The 18,535-nt window shown below is 41.7% G+C and overlaps 1 protein-coding gene across 1 annotated transcript in view; it reads right to left on the bottom strand.

Moving 5' to 3' along the window:
• Positions 1-2,575: 2,575 nt before the first annotated feature.
• The window catches only part of PIP4K2A (phosphatidylinositol-5-phosphate 4-kinase type 2 alpha), a 144,296-nt gene continuing 128,336 nt past the window's right edge, over positions 2,576-18,535 (bottom strand). The window contains exon 9 of the mRNA XM_023533139.1: positions 2,576-4,637. Within this exon, the coding sequence (XP_023388907.1) occupies positions 4,620-4,637 (18 nt within the window). The 3' untranslated portion in view covers positions 2,576-4,619. The remainder of the gene's footprint in view (positions 4,638-18,535) is intronic.

Genomic DNA, 18,535 nt, shown 5'->3' on the forward strand with positions numbered 1-18,535 from the left:
AGGGCTGAAACTGAGGTAATCATGAAAGGTGTAAACTAAAGTCACTTTATGGACTTTATTTTTGGTTTCATTGTGGCTGCTGATTTATTTTCAGATCATGTTATTGTACCCTGTTGCCCGCCTGTTTATTTACAAAGCCATCACTCCTTAATGTAAAGCTGCATAAATGTATTGTTCTAGGCCTCTAGTACTCAGTCCCTCCTGGTTTCTAATACATGTGGCTTCCCAGGGCTTAGGTGATCTGAGCTACCTCCTCCAGGAAGCCCTCCCTTATCGCTCAGGCCGTGCTGCTCTCTCGTCTTAGACGTCCAAGCACAACCACCTACTCCTTTCACCGTGCTGCTCCAGAACGACTTGCCTTCTCATAACCAGAGCGGGGCATCTCTCATACTCTTCTTTTGAATCCTCCCTGGCGCCTTGCATGTGTTACGTTCTTAATATCTGCTAAGTGTAGGAATACCACTTATTGCTTTTGAGCAATCACAGGAGTTAAAGGGCTGTATCGTTTCATGATGTGCTCAGTTCTCTGAGAATAGCAAGACCTTGGCAGGCGGAAAGGCTCTACTGAAATCACTGTCAGTTTGTTAATCCCCAAAGAGGCCGGCCTGAAAGAAATGAAGTCCACGGTTCATAAAGACCAGATAAATGTTTTATATGGAAAATAAATTAGCAAATTCACTGTCAAATTCCAAATGGCAAAGAAGCATGGAAAGTCACAGTTTAACTTCCTTAACAAACCTGTCGCCAGCAGCCAGATGACAGAGCCTGTCAGAGTAACCATGTGTCACTTTGGAGACAGATTGCTCTCTGACACACAGCGTTCATTCCTAGGCCATCTTTTAAGCCTGGAAGAAGAGTGAAATTTCCTCAAATCACTTGCCATTTGACTGTACAGAAGTTCCCTGCAATTTTGAGGGTATTTTGAAGCTGTGTAGATTTCCACCTTGAAAAGGAATGCTCGTCATGGGATTCCTTTAAGGGAAGTAGAATATGTTTGAAAATCTACTCCAATTACATCATTTCACGTAATTTGGAGTTTTGCTCATGGCAAAGATGAGTCAGATAGGGCCGACTCAACTCATTTCTTTGTTGTAAAGACTTCCCAAATTTGGCCTTGGCTGCTAAGTATACCACTTTTTGATTAATGTAATGGGGAAGTAAGAATTGCCCCACTAAAAATATGCCAAAATATTCCTAGAGGCTGATAGAGATGATGATGAGGGTATTATCAGCAATGAGCTGAAGGCACTAGTATGCTGGCGGAGTGAAACGCTATGTGGAATAAATAAACTCATTCACAACAAACATTTATCAGGCACCCACTGTTTGCCAGGTGCTGTGTTAGGTGCTGGAGAAACAATATGAAATCAACATAACTGCTGTTCCCAAGAAGATTGCAGGGGAGCAGGCCATACCGTTTGTCATGAGATGGGTTGTGATGGACTCAGGTACTCCACAGTCCTTTAAGAGTTCTGTGAATTCACTTCTGGAAAAATCAACTTTATTGAGTCTTTAATTCATGACAACTCACACAGAAAAATCACATGCAAATAGAATATTGATCCTTTTATTGCTGAAGAAAATGGCACCTTGGTGTCTCTGGGCAGCCCTATTCACTAAACATAGCCATGAAATTTGTTTTTCTTACTCAGATAAAACATTAGGTTATTATGGTTCATGGATGAAACTTAAGCAGGACAAAACTTTACATAAAGACAGATCTAGGCTCATATCCTTACCTCAGTTGTGTGAAGTAGGGTGGATTTCTCAGCTTGGCACTTAGTAATTGGTAGCTGATACTATTGATGATTACAATATCAGTAATGGAAGCCCTTAATTCATAAGAGCAGCTGCCCCCCAAAAGGAAGAGACTCAAACTGTTCTGATGGTGCATCTGGGAGCTCTCAGGAAAGCAGCAACACTAGGAGTCATTTGAAATGAAAGATTTATTGTGCAGATTAGATGGCTGCATGCTACCGCTTCCTCTGAGCCTGGGGCCATCCTGCAGTCACGTTAGGTCAGCAGGGTTGGCAGTCGGGAAGAAAATTTGAATGTAAATATGAAAAAGTGAGAACAAACGCATCCACAGAGACAAACTGGAACCTGCATTTTCTCTCACTAACCCTGACCTTGAGTCACAGGAGACCTGCAGAAAGACTTGGCACCTTCTGCCTTGGAGTTGCATGTACACCCAGTCCAGGCCTCAGAGAAGTTGAGGCAGGAAATTTGGTGGGAGCTGAAAGAGCTGCTGGCCAGGTGCTGCTCCTCATCGAATAGGCAGGGCAGCAGATCGTGGGCCCCTCACACCTCCACGGATCTCTGTACAGTACTTTTTATGTTCCAGGCACTATGTTGGGTTCAGGGAGAAAACTGTGAGATAAAACAGACATGGTGCCTACCCTAATGACTCTCACAGCCTAATGGGTGGGAGACATTAATTAAATAACCACACAGAAATGTAAAACTTCAACTATTGTTAGTCTCGTGAGGGAGAGAGTATGTGGTACTCCTGAGAAAGCACAAAAGGAGGATTTCACCCGAACTAATAAAAACACCTGAAACTTGATGATCAAAATGTCACTTCTCCAAAATCTCCAGATTTATTTAGAAACACCGATGATGCTGTTGATCCTCGTTGACTCGTTGACTTAGTTTCAGACCACTATCAGCATGGGTACACAATCATCACAGTGGATCAGGAGGAGGAAAGCTGAAGATTATACCAAGATCTGAGTTGTGTTATATGATGAGTTAACTTTTCAGGGAATTCCAGTTCATGCACCAACAGAGAGCTGAGTCACAGAGAGCGGGGACTGGAATGAAAAGGTCAAGTGGCAATACCCATGTTGCCTACTCAGTGCCCCAGTAGGACATCCAATAGATTACATCATTTTTCAACTGTAAGACCTGGAACAACTCAGATTACTATACAAAAGTGGCACCTCCGGTGCTCAGTGGACAATTTAAATATGTTCCAACTTTTTGGAAATGATGAACACCTTTTCAAGGTAGCATACAAATCACAACAGAATGCATGCTAAATGAAGATAGAAACTTTTTTCCTATCTGCAGCAGCTGGTGTGGTCTCTGCCAATGGTATAGGTGGTCAGTATATGTCCCAGTCAGTCCCAGTTCCTATAACAAAATATTACAGGCTGGGTGGCTTTTAAACAACAGAATCTTATTTCTCACAGTTCTGCAGGCTGGCAAATCCAAGATCAAGGTGCTAGCAGATACAGCGTCTGGTGAGGACCTGCTTCTTGATTCATAGATGGCGGACTTCTTGCTGTGTCCTCACATGGTAGAAGGACTGAGGGAACTCTCTGGGATCCATTTTATGAGGGTACTAATCCCACTCATGAGGACCTCAGCCTCATGACCTAATCACCTCCCAAAAGTCCCACCCTCTAATGCCGTCATAGTGGGGATTAGATTTCAACATGAATTTGGGGTGGGGGACACAAACATTCAATCTATAGCCGTAAGTATTAGTTAAATGAATAAATCCATCTAAATGACTGCTTGGGTATTAGGATCTGTCTCATACGTCAGGTTGCTATACTGTTGTGAATGTTTTATCTTCTTCCAACAGCAGGCAGAGTATAAAATATTTCATGCTTGAGGCAGGATTTGCCCATATCAAAGTCTTCCTGTATTTGGGGTCTTCCATGTCCCTGATTACTGCTTTGGCTTTGACCCTCAGCTCTGTAATGACCTTTAGGTTCTCCATACTTCTGTGGGGAGAGTTGTCCAGTGTTGACTTACCCCTCAATCTCTACCTCTGATTCTTGCATGCTCTCAAACCCAACTTTGTGCACAGTCTTCCCATGGGCACTTCACTTTCATTTACAGAGAAGCCAGTAATGCATTCAGCCCCAGACTATGAGATGCAATACTGAATGGGCCTTAGCTCTCACCTCTGTCCATCGAAGCCGTTCACTCATTCAAAAGTGTTTATCAAACACTCACATGTGCAAGCACTTCAGCTGGGTTCTGAGGGCACCATGGCAGAATGGCTCCGAGGAAGGGAGAATGTGGGTGGAACACTCAGGCAAAGCCGCGGGGAGTAAGTGTAACTGGATAAATAGAGATACAGAGGAAGGCATTTCTGGTTGCCGAGTTTCCGCTCACAGAACTGAAGGGTGGGCCTAGTCTGGCCTGTTCGGGTGGTTAGGTCCTGGTTAGAGCAGAGGGTCCCTCCCTGTTGAGAACTGCAGCTCAAGTGACTGGAGGGGTCCATGGCCAACCGGGGGAAGCTCTAGAGTAGTTGGTGAAGGAGATTGAATTTTTTGTTACTGGTAAGGGGCTGGAGGAAGGTGGGAGCAGCCTTGTTTATTTTCAATGGAGAAGTAACATGATGAGGTCAGCATTTTAGGAAAAGATTCTGATAACTGACTGAGCAAGAGGGCAGGGAGCCTGAGCCAGGCCAGAAGCCATCTTCAACGTTTGCCATAACCAGCAGTAGTTTTCTGGGCTCCTAGACCTCCTAGAAATCTTCACCCCTTTAGCAGCCAACCTGGTCTCCCGTCCCCACCAAGTCTGTGTCCTTGCTGATACCTTATGTCTTGTTTCTGATGACATGTGGTCTTCCAGATGGTTTTCTTTCTGTCCTGGCCTCATCACCAAAAGGAGCAAAGCTGTTGTGGAACAAATCTAGTTTTATTTGACCACCTTAGTTATCCATCAGATAAGAAAAATTAACATTGGCACAGTGATGCAGAGTTTACTGGACACCTAGGAGTTCCTAGATACCTGGGAAATGTGACTTTCAGTGGGCGTCTTGTAAAATTATGAGTATGATCACCTCAAACTATTCTCTGTAGGCAGGTCACCAGGCCCGGGAAGGACTTGTGTGAAGTTCTGCTCAGCTTGGTAGAAGTGGGGCGAGACCCCGGGGAGGGGGTGGGGAGGATAAGCACAGGGACTGAGGTGGGAGTTGTTCCAACTGTGAGGTCACATGGTGCCCTCTGCAGCACTGCACTTTTAATATGTCCTCAGAGGGCACAGCCATCCTTTCTGAAACTGCCATAATTTCAGGAAATGGCCATCTTCGCCTCTTACACTACAAAATCCCCACCTGAGGGTCCCATGTGCAGAATGTTCTGTGACGATCCCCCTTAGGCAATGTGGGCTTTATTGCCTTTCAGACAGCTGGAAATAGCACACAGCTGGTGGAGTGAGGGACGCGGAGCCGTCGGCCAGGGTAGCATGGTAGTTCTCGTGTTTTAATGGTCTTCACCATCACCTTTTTGTTTATAAGCTGTTAGAGCAAATATAAAACACTGTAAAATCAAATAAACTCGAGAAGATGCCTAGTCTACAAGAGATCCAGAGTCCCTGCATAGGACCCTGTGTCTGGAGGGGCCTCATCTGGTCCTTCTGATGGGGACCGGTTAGTCCCTGGTGAGGCTCCCACAGGAAGTGTTACAGCCTCAGACCTGGACCCGTGTTTCCTGGCAAGTCTGTCTTCTCTCTCATCATCACTACCTCAGCTTCTTTCTCTCCCGTACCCGCTCAGAATGGGAAACAGCTGGCAACTTCCTTCCTCCTTAAAGATGGCTATTGAGTTCTTCCCTTTCACATTTTCCCTCGGTAGTTTGTGGCCCTTCATCACTTACTGGGCAGCTGAGGTGCTGCATCAGCATGAAAAACTGATTACCTGCGTACCACGCTGTAAGCAGGTGACCTCTTCATGATGAATATGTTAAAAAGGAGAAAAAAAGAAAGAAAACATCCTTGGTTTGTTGTTAGACTGGCTTCTTAGAGACACAGTCCTCATTCTAGTTGTGTGTATTCTAAACAATATGAAGGAGCTTCACGTGTGGAAAGTAATTTTTCTTCGGCAGGTGTCAGAGGCAGCAATTGAAAAAGTGTAAGTTGCCAGGTAAGTTAATTAGCCAGCTAAGGGAGATATAAATATCATCTAGTTATGCATATGCAAAGATGTTTCCTTTTCTCAGAGCAAAAGTCCTGGATGGTGGAGATAGGAGCAGAAGGAGGTCCGCATTTAAGAGACCTGGCCCTCCCCACACCTCCGCAGCAGAACTGGCTCGGCAGTGGTGAGTTGCTCTGGGAGCAGGCGTGCGAGGAAAATGGACAACTAGCTAACTCAGGAAGAAACCATCAGCAATTAGTGATGCTGGAGAGATCCTCAACACCATTCAGACCTGGCAGCGACGTCCTTGGAGAGGGACTTCAGGGCAAAGGGAGAGCATTTCCAAATGTGGTCTTGAAGTTAAAATACTAATTTCAGTGACTTTGGATTAATTAGCATCACTTCTCTTGGATCCCTCCTAAGTTTGGACAGAAAGAACATAAATAAGAGGGAAAGGAGAAAACAGAGAAGAGGAAGAGAGAGGAAGAAAGAAAAGGATAAAAGAACAGATATCTGTAAAGTAAATGAAAAATTACTTGGTGAAATTAGAATGGCCTGCAAGGTCTTTGACGGCGAGTTTGTACTAGGTCGTTTAGGCTGTTAAACCAACAGTCATTGGATAGTAAAGAAAGAGCTGTTTAAATGTTGGCAGCCTAGGAGACTTTCTAAAAACCTCTTTTGCAAGGTTGATTTTAACATAAATCTTGAGCAAGCATAGCATGTAAAACATCACTCAAGGCCATTACAGCTACGTTAAGGTTTTATTTTCTCTCGCCAGCGGGATTTCTCTCTCCACTGGTACACATGTGCCTGCCAAAGCCATATAAAAAGCATTCATGGAGAAAAGTTTCCAGTGGCAGCAGCCAATCCAGTTCTTTCCCAAGTCTGAAGGTTAGCACAGGGCTTGGAGACTGGTAGGAAATAGATGTTAAAAAAGATGCTGAGTGAGGAAAGGTCAAAGGGAAGATGGATGCATTCAGTGTCCAGTGGCCCCAGGCTTCGGGGGAAGGGCGCAGCGGCTGCCACTGATCACAGCTAAAGCTGAAAAGAGACAGAAGTTTCCTCTGTTTTTCAGTGACGTTTATCTGCTCATCTGTCAGGAGTTGTTTTCTGTCAACAGCGAGAAGCTGCTAAAAAACCAAACCAAAGCAAAGCCTGCAGTTCACAATAACCACTATGCACATTTGCACAGCTTCCACACATTTCTGCCAGCGCAAGTCATCTTGCTTCCCCTCCCCTTTTCAACTTAGGAATTAGAGAGAGGGTTATAGGGGAAAAATGATTGTTTATAGTAATGGCTTTGATAAAACACACACGCATAAACACACACGCACACACGTGCACGCGCGCGCCCACACACACACACACACACTGTGGCATTTAGAGTAACACAAACCTGTCTTGAGCTGACAGCTGTATTTTCACACTGTGACAGAGGCAGTATACTCAGGACCATCAAGACAGATAAGAATTCTGAAGTCCCCCGTGATTACACTGAGTGAAGGAGCCTTTGTTTAGCTCATGGCAGTGTTCATGGGACAATAGACTACGGGTGATGTATGCAAACGTGTCCTTTTCCTATCACCGAAAGTGACCTTTATGATTAGATTGGAATAGCAACATCAGTCCCTGCGTTAATGTGACTTATTGGCCTAAAGGGAGGGAGCATGTTCTCGTAACAAGATTTGAAAACTAGGAATTAGAAACGTCAAATTCTAACCTTCACCACAGCCGCAGGATTCTTGTGTGACGCTGGAGAAACCCTTCGCCTCTGTGTGACTCGTTTGCTGTCTTTGGAAATCAGGGAAAACCACCTTTCCCAAGAATGTTATTAAGACTTTCACATAAAAATCAGAAGAGATGTCTAAAGTAATATCATGACATATCAGCTCCCCACAGAGGACTCTTTTCAGATTGTTCTAAGTCCCAGTGTGATGGGCTGATTCAGGCCAGATTCAGAGACGTAAATAAAAATCATTATTAAATGAGTTAAGAGTTACTGTTTAACTGATGGTTGCCAGAAAGAAGGAAGTGGGAGGATGAATGGGAAAGGAGAAGGGGGTTAAGAGGTACAAACTTCCAGTTATAAAATAAGTCACTGGGATATAATGTACAGCCCAGGAAATACAGTCAATAATATTGTAATCACTATGTATAGTGATGCATGGTTACTAGATTTACAGTAGTGATCATAAGGTATACAAATGTTGAATCACTATGTTGTACACCTGAAGCTAATATAATATTGCACGCCAAATATGATTTTTAAGAAATAATTTTAAAAAAACTAAAAAGAAAAGTGTTTATTGGCAAAACAATCTCATTGCAGCTAAATACAGAAAACATACAAGACGATTTTCTCGAAGAAGTGGTGTGGCCTCACCAAGCAAACTGCTCTCCCCAGCCACTCTCCACGCCAGCCTCTGATGGTGAGGTTAAGTACTTCAGGGGCAATGAGTTTCGCTGTAGTTTCATTGATCTTTCCATACTCAGCAATGTTATTTATTTGCCCCGTGATAACACTTCACATTTTTTAAATGCCTTAAAATAACTTGACCAGTTTCTCCAACTGAACACATATTAAGATTTGGAGGAGGGAGACAGACTAACTCAAAGACACAGAGCAAAGTCAGCGTGTGCCGACGAGTGCCTTGTAGTCCCTGGTGAAGCAAGCAGAGATGAATGTGAATGCATTTTTTAGTGAGGAATGGATTTCAAAGGAAAAAAAAATTAAAAGTAGCATTGTCATTTAAAGGAAGAAAGCACCAGCTTCTTCTGTCAGAAACTCCAGACACTTTTAGTTAGGAAAAAAAAAAGTAAAGGCAAAATTTGCGTCTGGGTGAATATTTATACAGCTTATATTTACTGTTTGCAAATAAAGAGCCACTTTTAAAGTGCAACCATCAAAAAAACTGACTTCACCTTGTTAAAATATCGTTCTATGTAAAAGAGGCATTTGACTATCATCCACAGGGTTAAAATGGTTAAGTAATTACTCGGAAAGTAATCCTATTATTTCAGATTTCATGCACAATGAATTCTTTTTCTTAATTTGAGGAAGTATCAAGAGACAGTGAGATTCTCTAGTAAGTTTATTTTTAAAAAAGCACTCGATAGATGCTGTAACATCTAAGCAGCTTTGGCCAGGAAGAGGTTCCAACAGCTGATTGAGGAGTGGTACCAGAGGGCGAATTTATGAAACCCATGTGGTGGTCAAATGAGGTGATGTCTGCCTCTGCTTCCGAGCATGAAATCACCGTAAAAACAGACTTTTTAGAAGCAGGGCATAAATGAATACTTTGTTTCACTAAAGCTTCTAATATTTCTCGTAGAAAGTTATGCATTTGTAGAAATGTCTCAGTCCTAAGTGTTTAATGGTGAATTCGTGTATCTGTGAGAAGTTCGGAGGAAACAGGGCCTGCCTTTATTTCACACAACTTCTGTCACAAACGACTAGACAAGAAGGTGATTAAAAAGAGGGAGAGAAAAGGACAAATGGGTCAGAGGAGGTATTGGTTGAATGGAGGAATTGCAAGCACCGCAGGCTCCCAGTGCATAATGCAGGTGTCAATAAAGACTTGTTGTTTGGATGAGTGACCGGATGGACCCAAGGAAAGGCTTTATGATCACGAAGAAAGGTCAGTCAATGCTTTATCTTGTGGGAACCCAACCCGCCAAATGATTGGGAAATGGGGACTTCTGATTAAGTTGATTAATATGCCCTAAATGAACCACTTAATTTCAAAAAAGTATTCTAAGGTCCTCACAACATTCACACCACGCAGATCAATCCAAGCAAGATTTATGTGATTCTTTGGTGAGTCGTAAAGCCCTTTAGGATATCGCAGTGCCTGGGCATCATTTATCATTGCACAGTTCAGCAAAAACATTCCGTAAACTCTTGTTTTCAGATAACTTTAATTCTTGATAAACAGGAATTTATTTTAGTTACATTTTCATTCTTGCTTTTAGATTATGAAACATGCTATTATGTAATCTATGTTTGCAATTTTGACAGAATGTTGCAGCAGAGGCCACCACAGCATTGACCCTTGTAGATGGGTTTGACCTTTGCTAAGTGGGATTCTCCACAGTGGGCGGCTGGGGGCTTGGAGAAAGGGGTCCTCTGGAAATGAGAAGAAGTGGCCGATTTAAGCCACAAGCAAAAAACCGAGGTTTTGGAGTTTGTATTGTTGAGTTTCTTTTTGTGACCTTGACTGTATTTAAAATTTGATGGGATGGATATCTTTTTCTCTTACTTTTTAAAAACTTTGTTATTGCTCTTCAAAAGTATTCCTAGAAAATTTCTTTTCTTTTCTTTTTTTTTTTTAAATTTAGTAAAACACCGAAGGGTCACTTATTCACAACATTCTAGAAACTGGGAATAATTCTCCCTTACTTCTCCAGCCCTCTGATTCCCTAAGACAGAGAACACACACACACACATCAACATGCTTTCCCCAAATTCTTCTTCCACTTTTCTTTGGAGTTACAGTTTAGATCCTCTAAAGAATACTTTGCCAGAGTATTCTTTTACCTGTAAAGAAAAGTCAGACTGGAAGCTATTAGCCAGAGAGGAAGGTTTCAGGAAGATATTGAGCAAGTCGCTGGATGATAATGAGACAAGGTGAAGGTGAAGAAAAATATGTCTAACATGTTGTTACGACACCTTCAGATAAAATTCTAGTCCCAACAGAAAACCCATCAGAGCTATGTATCCAACGGGTACTACAAAGCTGTTTTGCTGTCACTGGAGGTGAGAATCTGTCATGTCATCTGCCTGGGAGAAAATTCTCATTGGAAGGTTGGTGTGTGGTGTGAACAGTCAGCTAGGACTCCTTACCCACCAGTGTTTCCTGTCCCTTTGCTCCAGAGCCTGGGTTTCTGCGGTAGGGCCACCAGTTCTATGAAGTTACAACCTTCTCTGCGCTCTGTTTTTTATTTGTTTGTTTGTTTGTTTTTCTATAATGGCCTGAAAAGACATCACTTAGTCTAGGGCACAGTCTGATCCCATTTGATGATCCTTTTGTTCCCACTACCTTGGAACCTACCTTGTACATACAAATAAAATCATAACCCCAAAATGTTGACCTTGCACTGACATATTAAAGTAGACATAGCTGACCTTGCTCTGAGGCATCATATGGATATATAAGAAAGGAAGTTTGAAAGGAAGAATGTATTAGAGGGAAGGACAGTTTTCTGATAATTTGGTCCATAAATAGGAAGGAATGGAAACCATGGCTGAAGACAGAACATTAATGTTTCTCTTACAACTACGCAGCCTCTGCAATGTTAGATAAGTGTATGGGAATGGATTCAGTTATTCCTTCTAAATTAATAAATTAAGAATATCTGATGAATACCCAACAGTCCTGAATGATCTGGGGGACATATGCATGTCTTATGTGCTAAGTCCTAAAACTAGTGTATAACATATTATTACCTCAGTTAAGCACTAAAACAAGCATATGAACTGCCTATTATCCCTTTTCTAGAAATGTGAAATGGCATCTCAGAAGCCCGTCCAGGATCATGCAGCAGAGCTGGGGTTCAACCTCAGATCTGAATGATTTTAAAGTCTGTGCCCTTCTCATGGTAGCGTGTGAAGGAACTTTGAGGCTTTCCATGGAGAAGTGCAGAGTATGCTAGGAAGACACACACCTGTCCCGCCAAGGTGTGGTCATGCCTTCTTGGTCCCCCTGGTCCTACGGTCTGGCATGACGTTACAGTTAGCTTTCATGCTAGCCCGTAAACTCCTTTAGTTCACTTATTTCCTTTACATCATCAGTGGCTCACATGAAGCTTAACACATACAAGCTCAATACAATTTGTTAAATGAGAGATTATGATGCAAATTCTGTATAATCAAATTCTGGAGGTCTGCCTTTTCCATTCATCCAGAGATCTTGTTTCTTGGCAGCATTTTCTGTCTCAGCAGGGTTTTATAAGCATCTGGGACGCCTTCTCTGACAGCCTCAGCACAGGCTGCTCAAGTAGCCCTCTTTTTCTCTCTGCTGATTGTTATGGCTGCTCCCTGAACAAACATCAGGGCTGCTGTGGACATCTGATTCACATGTTTCAATTGTTTTTGCCCCAGTGAGAATTCTGGTTGGGGAACAATAAATAGATGAAAATAAGTGAAGAAATGAAAGTGACAAAAAAGAGGAGGGGGTGGGGAAGCTTCAACATCTTATATTTTACAAGTAAAGTTATAAATGCTGAATTGACATTCACTCAGAGAATAATGAAGAGGTGAATTTACATCTGCTACCCTCAATGACACTTGTGATTTAATTCACTCGGGAGAAGGCGCAGCCAGTCAGCACCAGACTTAGGAAATCTGCTCAGTGGTGTTGAGAATGTGGAAGTGAGAATTTAACTAAAGGTAAACCTACAACCTTCTCTGTAAACACAGAGCTGCCAGGCATTACCCTATCTGCTTAATATGCGGGTGGCACTATCCAGGAGCACTGACACCATGAGAAAGGAGACTAAACCCTGTGTGTTTGGACCACTTCGTGGACGACTCCTGTCTCGCTGTTTTCTGTGAGTGCCTTTTGAAGTGTAAACACCTGACCACTTTCCCCACTCCAGAGGAGGTTCAGAGAGACTAAACCTTAAATCAGTCTGAGAACAAGATGTCTATCTCCCACTTGGAGAAGGTGTAGTAAATGTAAGTAGAAGCAGTCAATCCGGATAACTTCTTAATTTGATGGGAATTAATTCCCAGAAGAGATAATGAGTACTCCAAGAGACAACAGAGACAATTCTTAAAGTCAGAAGCCTTTCCCTCAATTTCAGTACCATCATTCTTTTAAAGAGTTAGGATTTAATTTGTATTTTGTATTTGCAAAAGATACAAAAGGGTGCGTAATCTAGAAGTCTCTTTCCCACCTCTGCCTCTCCCAGAGGCAATCGCTGACACTGGCTGCTTATGTTTCCTTCCAGAGATTCTCTATGTAACTATGAGCAAAGATCTCTCTCTCTCTCTCTCTCTCTCTCTCTCTCTCTCTCTCTCTCTCTCTCTCTCTCTCTCTCCAAATGGAATTATCTTCTATATGCTGTTGGGCACCCTGTTTTCTTCTTTGGATAGACTCTCATTTATTTACCTTCCCCTTCTACCAGATATTTAACTTCTGTTTGTAACCTCTACAAACTTCACTGAATGCGCAGACATTCTTTCACATGTGTTTCAGTATTTATGTAGGGCAAATTTCTATCAGAAGGATTGGTGTGTCAAAGGAGTAAGTTCTGAACACCATCACTCCCAAATATAGGCATACGATGGGTGCTACCCACCAAATTCAGCCTCCTGTCTACTCTTGACCTCTAAATTTACATCTCAGCCACAGGAAACCATTTTAAAGTGCTGTGTTGTCTCAACCCTCTTTATCTACTGTTTTCTCAGCCAAAACAGTTCCTTCTTACTCACCATCTCCCTCCCCACCTTTTGGCACATGATCCTTTGGATCTCAAACTAGATGGCACCGCTTCCTCTTGGCAGCTCTCTGTCTCCTCAAGAGACGGCATAAATGCCTTCCTATGTGCACCCACAGCTCCTTTGCTTTCTCCTTATACCGGAGTACTTAGAGAAAACCAAAAATAAATTAGCAAGCAACACATATAAAGAATTACACATTGTCAGGTGGATTACAACGAAAATAAACAGAACACAATGATAGAGAATGAAATGAAGAACCTCCCTTTCATAGGATGTTCAGTATGAGAAGAAATGAGTCATGTGAAGAGCTTGGGGAAGGCCATTCCAGGATGTGGGAAGAGCAAGGATGAATGGCCTAAGTTGGGAAGAACTTGGCTTTTAGAGGAAGAAGAAAAAAGAAGCAAATCAGGTGTAGCTGGAGGAGAGGGAACCACTGGGAGAAGGGCAGATGAGCTTTGAGAAACAGGCCGGGGCACGGCAATCTAAGGCCTGGCAGGCCATGGGAAGAGTGTAGATATTGTTTTAAGGATAATCAGAAGCCATGGAAGGGTTTATATATGTGAGTGACATATTTTGATTTACCTTTTAGGAAGAGGAGAACATACTTTGTAGCAAGAGGCCACTCAGTGAGAGATGATGGTAACCTGGACCAGAATGGTAGCAGTGGAAAGAAAGTTGATGGAATGAGATAGTTTGAAAGAAGAGCCAGTAGGAGCTGCTGATTGCGTGGATGTGGTAGTGACAGAAAGAAATGAGTAATGGAAGTCCCCAGGCTTCTGTCCTGAGTAACTGAATGGACCCTGGGAGCTTAAACAAGGTGGTAGACATGCAGAAAAGTAGATGAATTTGAGGGATCTTTAGGAGAGAGAATTAGGAGAGGATGTGCTATTTTTGTTTGTGGGAAAGGAGTGATGAAATTGGAGTTGAGGAGAAATGAACTTGAGGACGTTATGCTAAGTGAAATAAGCCAGTCACAAAAGACGAATACTTTATGATTCCACTTATATGAAGAACCCAGAGTAGTCAAGTTTATAGGGACAGAAAGTGAAATGGTGGTTACCAGCACTGGGGAAAGTGGAATATGGGAGTTGTTGTTTCATAGGTATAGAGTTTCAGTTTTTCAAGATGAAAGGAGATTGGTTGCATAAAGGTGTGAATGTACTTAATGCTACTGAACTGAACACTTAAAAATGACTAAGATGGTGAAGTTTTATGTTATTCATTTTTTACCACAATTTTTTTTTTTTTTAAAGAACAACTTAACACCCTCAGAATGAAACTGGGATCATTCACTTTGAGATAGCCTAGTGCATTTGTTATCTATTGCGGTGTAACAAATTAATCCCCGAGTTTAGCAGCTTAAAATAGCAAACAATTATTATATCTGTTTCTGTGGGTCAGAAATCCAGGAATCCAGGAGCAGCTTAGCTGGATGCCTCTGCCTAAAGGTCTCTCATAAAGCTACAATTCAATTGTCAGTCCTGGGTCTCACCTGAAGGCTCAGTTGAGGGAGAAATGCACATGGTTTTGGGCAGGCTAAAGGTCCTATTGGCAAGTGATGTAGTTCTTTGCCAAGTGGGCCTCTGCATAGGTCAGCTCACCACATGACAACTGGATTCCATCCGGTATGCAAATGGAAGAGCAAGAGAGGGAGAGGAAGATGGAAGCCAGAGTCTTTTTGTAACCCAATCTTGGAAGTGACATCTCATCATTTTTGCCGTATGCTATTTTTTAGAAGTGAGTCACTGTTCCAGCCTACACTTGAGGGGAGGGCATTAAGCCAAGGCATAAATTCCAGGGGCAGGGGATCATTGGAGGCTGCCTCCCAGGTCTAGTAACATGATTAGACTTTAAAGATAAAGAAGAAATTTTCAGGGTCTTCAGGCAAAAAGATGAAATAATCTCAGTGGCAATAGTAGAACAGTAATCTCAAGAAACTTAAGGAAAGAAAGTATGAACCAGGGAAAGTATTCAACCAAGCTATTCTTTAAGTACCAAGGCTATCGATAAACAGTCCTGAGTGTGCGAGACTCGTGTGCAGACTGCTATACACAGGTGCTCTTCCTAAGGAAGCTATTAAGGCAAGGTTCTCCAGAGACACAGAACCAACGGGGTAGATCTATAGGAAGAGATTTATTGTAAGGCATTGGCTCACACAGTTATGGAGGCTGTGTTATGTGAGGTCCGATTATCTGCTGTTCACAAGCTGGAAAGCCAGTGGTGTGATTTAGCCTGAGGTCGAAGGACAGATCCATGAGTGCCTTGGGCAGGAGGAGATCAATGGCTCAGCTCAAGCAACCAGGCAGGAAGTGGGGAATTCTCCCGTTTTCCACCTTTTTGTTCTAATCAGACCCTCAGCAGATTGGATGATGCTCACCTGCCTTGGGGAGAGCACACTGCTTTACTGGGTGTGTTGCTTCAAATGCTAATTTCATGTGGAAACACCTAGAAATAATGTTTAGCCAAATATCTGGGCCCCTGGTGATCCAGTCAAATCAACATGTAAAATTAACCATCACAGCAAGGGTCAGGAAACTGGGCATGAAACCAAACCAGCCTGTCGTCCATTTTTGTAAATAAAATTTTGTTGGCATGTAGCCACATCCAATAATTTATGTACTGTCTACGGCTGCTTTGCTCTACAAACAGCTGACTAATTTCAACGGATTCTCACAAAGCTTAAAATATTTACTATCAGGCGCATTACTGAAAAAGCTTGCCTATTCTTATACTAGAGGATAAGCTTCATCCAACAAAGGTGATTGAGGAAACTTTGGTGAAAGGACGGATGGTATTTTCTATATTTAACTGTAGAGTCAAAGCTAAAACAAGGGTGGGTTTATGGGTATGAGAATAATATGTAAACATCTGTTATAAAAAATAGTAGAAAGAACATAATTTCAAATGGAAAGAAAGAGGAGAAAATAGAATGAGATTATATGTCACTGTATATGTAATGAGAGTCAAGGGGTGCCTATTAAAAGGTAAAAAGATTGTGCATGTGTTGGCAATCTAGGTCAAAGGTCAGCCAGGCAAGATGGTGGCAACGGTGACCTTCTCTTAGATGCTGGGCCGGAGCTGCATGGTGGCACTGAGCCTGCACCAGAGTGCCAGGTGTTTTGCGATATGGACTTTGCCAATCAGGGATAAGATTGCACACTGGCCAGGCTTAGGATGTCAGTGACTACAGGAAAATTCAAATTGTAAGTCACTGAAAAGAGGTGAGAACTCTGCCTTTGATCTGACAACAGAGCAACATCTGAGTGCAGTTGAGGGGTGACTGATAGCATGTGATAGCAGTGGGGTCTCTTGGCCATGTAAAAGTGTATATAACCTCGAACAGTGGAACAAAACCGGGGATGCGCAGTGATTGTGGGGGCGGGTTGTGCCCCCTTGGTCTCAGGCTCCTTTGTATATATGCCAGACACTACTCTCTGATAATGTAGAATGCCTTCTTTCTAAGTATGTACGAACATTCCTGAAAGTGATCATATATTAGGGCATAAAGAAAACATGATAGGTTTCACCAAAGCGAAATATTACTGATAGTTTCTGTACAGAATACAATAAAGCTAGAAATTAAAAACAAAACTGAAAACAAAAAAGGCACTTCCACCTGGAAATTAAAAAAAAATTTCTTCTAAACAACACTTTGGTCAAAATGGAAATATAAAAAAAATTACAGAATTTCTGAAAAATGATAACGGAAATGCTGTAAATCAAGAGTGTATTACTTTATTTAATATTCCCTATACAGTGCTCCATATCCCGTGACTATTTTGTAACTACTAATTTGTACTTCTTTACCCCTTAATCTTAATCTTTTTCACCCAGTTCCCCAACCCCTCTCCCCTCTGGCAATCACCAGTTCGTTCTCTATATCTGTGAGTCTGTTTGCATTCAGCTTGTTCATTTCTTTTGTTCCTTAGAATTCGCATGTACATGAAATCATATGGTACTTATCTTTCTCTGTCTCACTTATTTTACTCAGCATAATACCCTCTAGGTCCATCCGTATCGTTGCAAATGGTAAGATTTCATTTTTTTCAAATAGCTGAGTAACATCCCATTGGGTATATGTACCATAACTTCTTTATCCAGTCATCTATTGATGGGCACTTAGGTTGCTTCCCTATCTTTGGCTATTGTGAATAGCCCCGTCATGAACATAGGGGTGCATAGATCTTTACAAAGAGGTGTTTTGGTTTTCTTTGGATACATACCCTGAAGTGCAATTGCTGGGTCAAAAGGTAGTTGGTTTTTTAATTTTTTGAAGAACCTCCAGACTGTTTTCCATAGTGGCTGTACCAATTTGCAGTCACACCAACAGTGTATGAGGCTTCCCTTTTCTCTACATCCTCGCCAACAATTGTTGTTTTTTAATTTATTTACGATAGCCAATCTGACAGGTGTGAGATGATATCTCATTGTGGTTTTAATTTGCATTTCTCTGATGATTAGTGACCTTGAGCATCTTTTCATATGTCTATTGGCCATCCGTATGTCCTCTTTGGAGAAATACCTATTCAGGCCTTCTTCCCATTTTTTTTTAAATAGGATTGCTTGTCTTTTTGTTGTTGAGTTGTAGGAGTTCTTTATAAATTTCGGATATTAACCCCCTTGTCAGATCTATCATAGGCAAATATCTTTTTCCATTCAGTAGGTTGTCTTTTCATTTTGTTGATGGTTTTCTTTGCTGTGCAAAAACTTTTTAGTTTGATGTACAGTAGTCCCATTTGTTTATTTACTTATTTTTTTGTTTCCCTTGTCCAAGGAGATATGCCAGAAAGAAAAATATAATAGCAATATCAGAGTTTACTCCCTGTGTTTTCTTCTAGAAGTTTTATGGTTTGGGGTCTTATATTTAAGTCTTTAATCCGTTTTGAGTTCATTCTTGGTGAGAAGGTGGTCCACTTTCACTTTTTTGCATATCCGGTTTTCCCCACACCATTTCTTAAAGAGACTGTCTTTACCCAATTGTATATTCTTGCCTCTTTTGTCATAGATTAAATGACCATATAGGCATGGATTTATTTCTGGGCTCTCTATTCTGTTCCGTTGATCTATGTGTATTACTTCTATATGTAAAGAGCAATGATCAGAAAAAATTTCATAACCGATATCAAGTAAAACTAAATATAAAAATGAATTAGATTCCCAATTCAAAAATCTATAAAAAAGAATAAAATATACCAAAAGAAAGCACTAAAATATAA

Source organism: Pteropus vampyrus, unplaced genomic scaffold (assembly GCF_000151845.1).
Source record: "Pteropus vampyrus isolate Shadow unplaced genomic scaffold, Pvam_2.0 Scaffold96, whole genome shotgun sequence".
Lineage (NCBI taxonomy): Eukaryota > Metazoa > Chordata > Mammalia > Chiroptera > Pteropodidae > Pteropus > Pteropus vampyrus.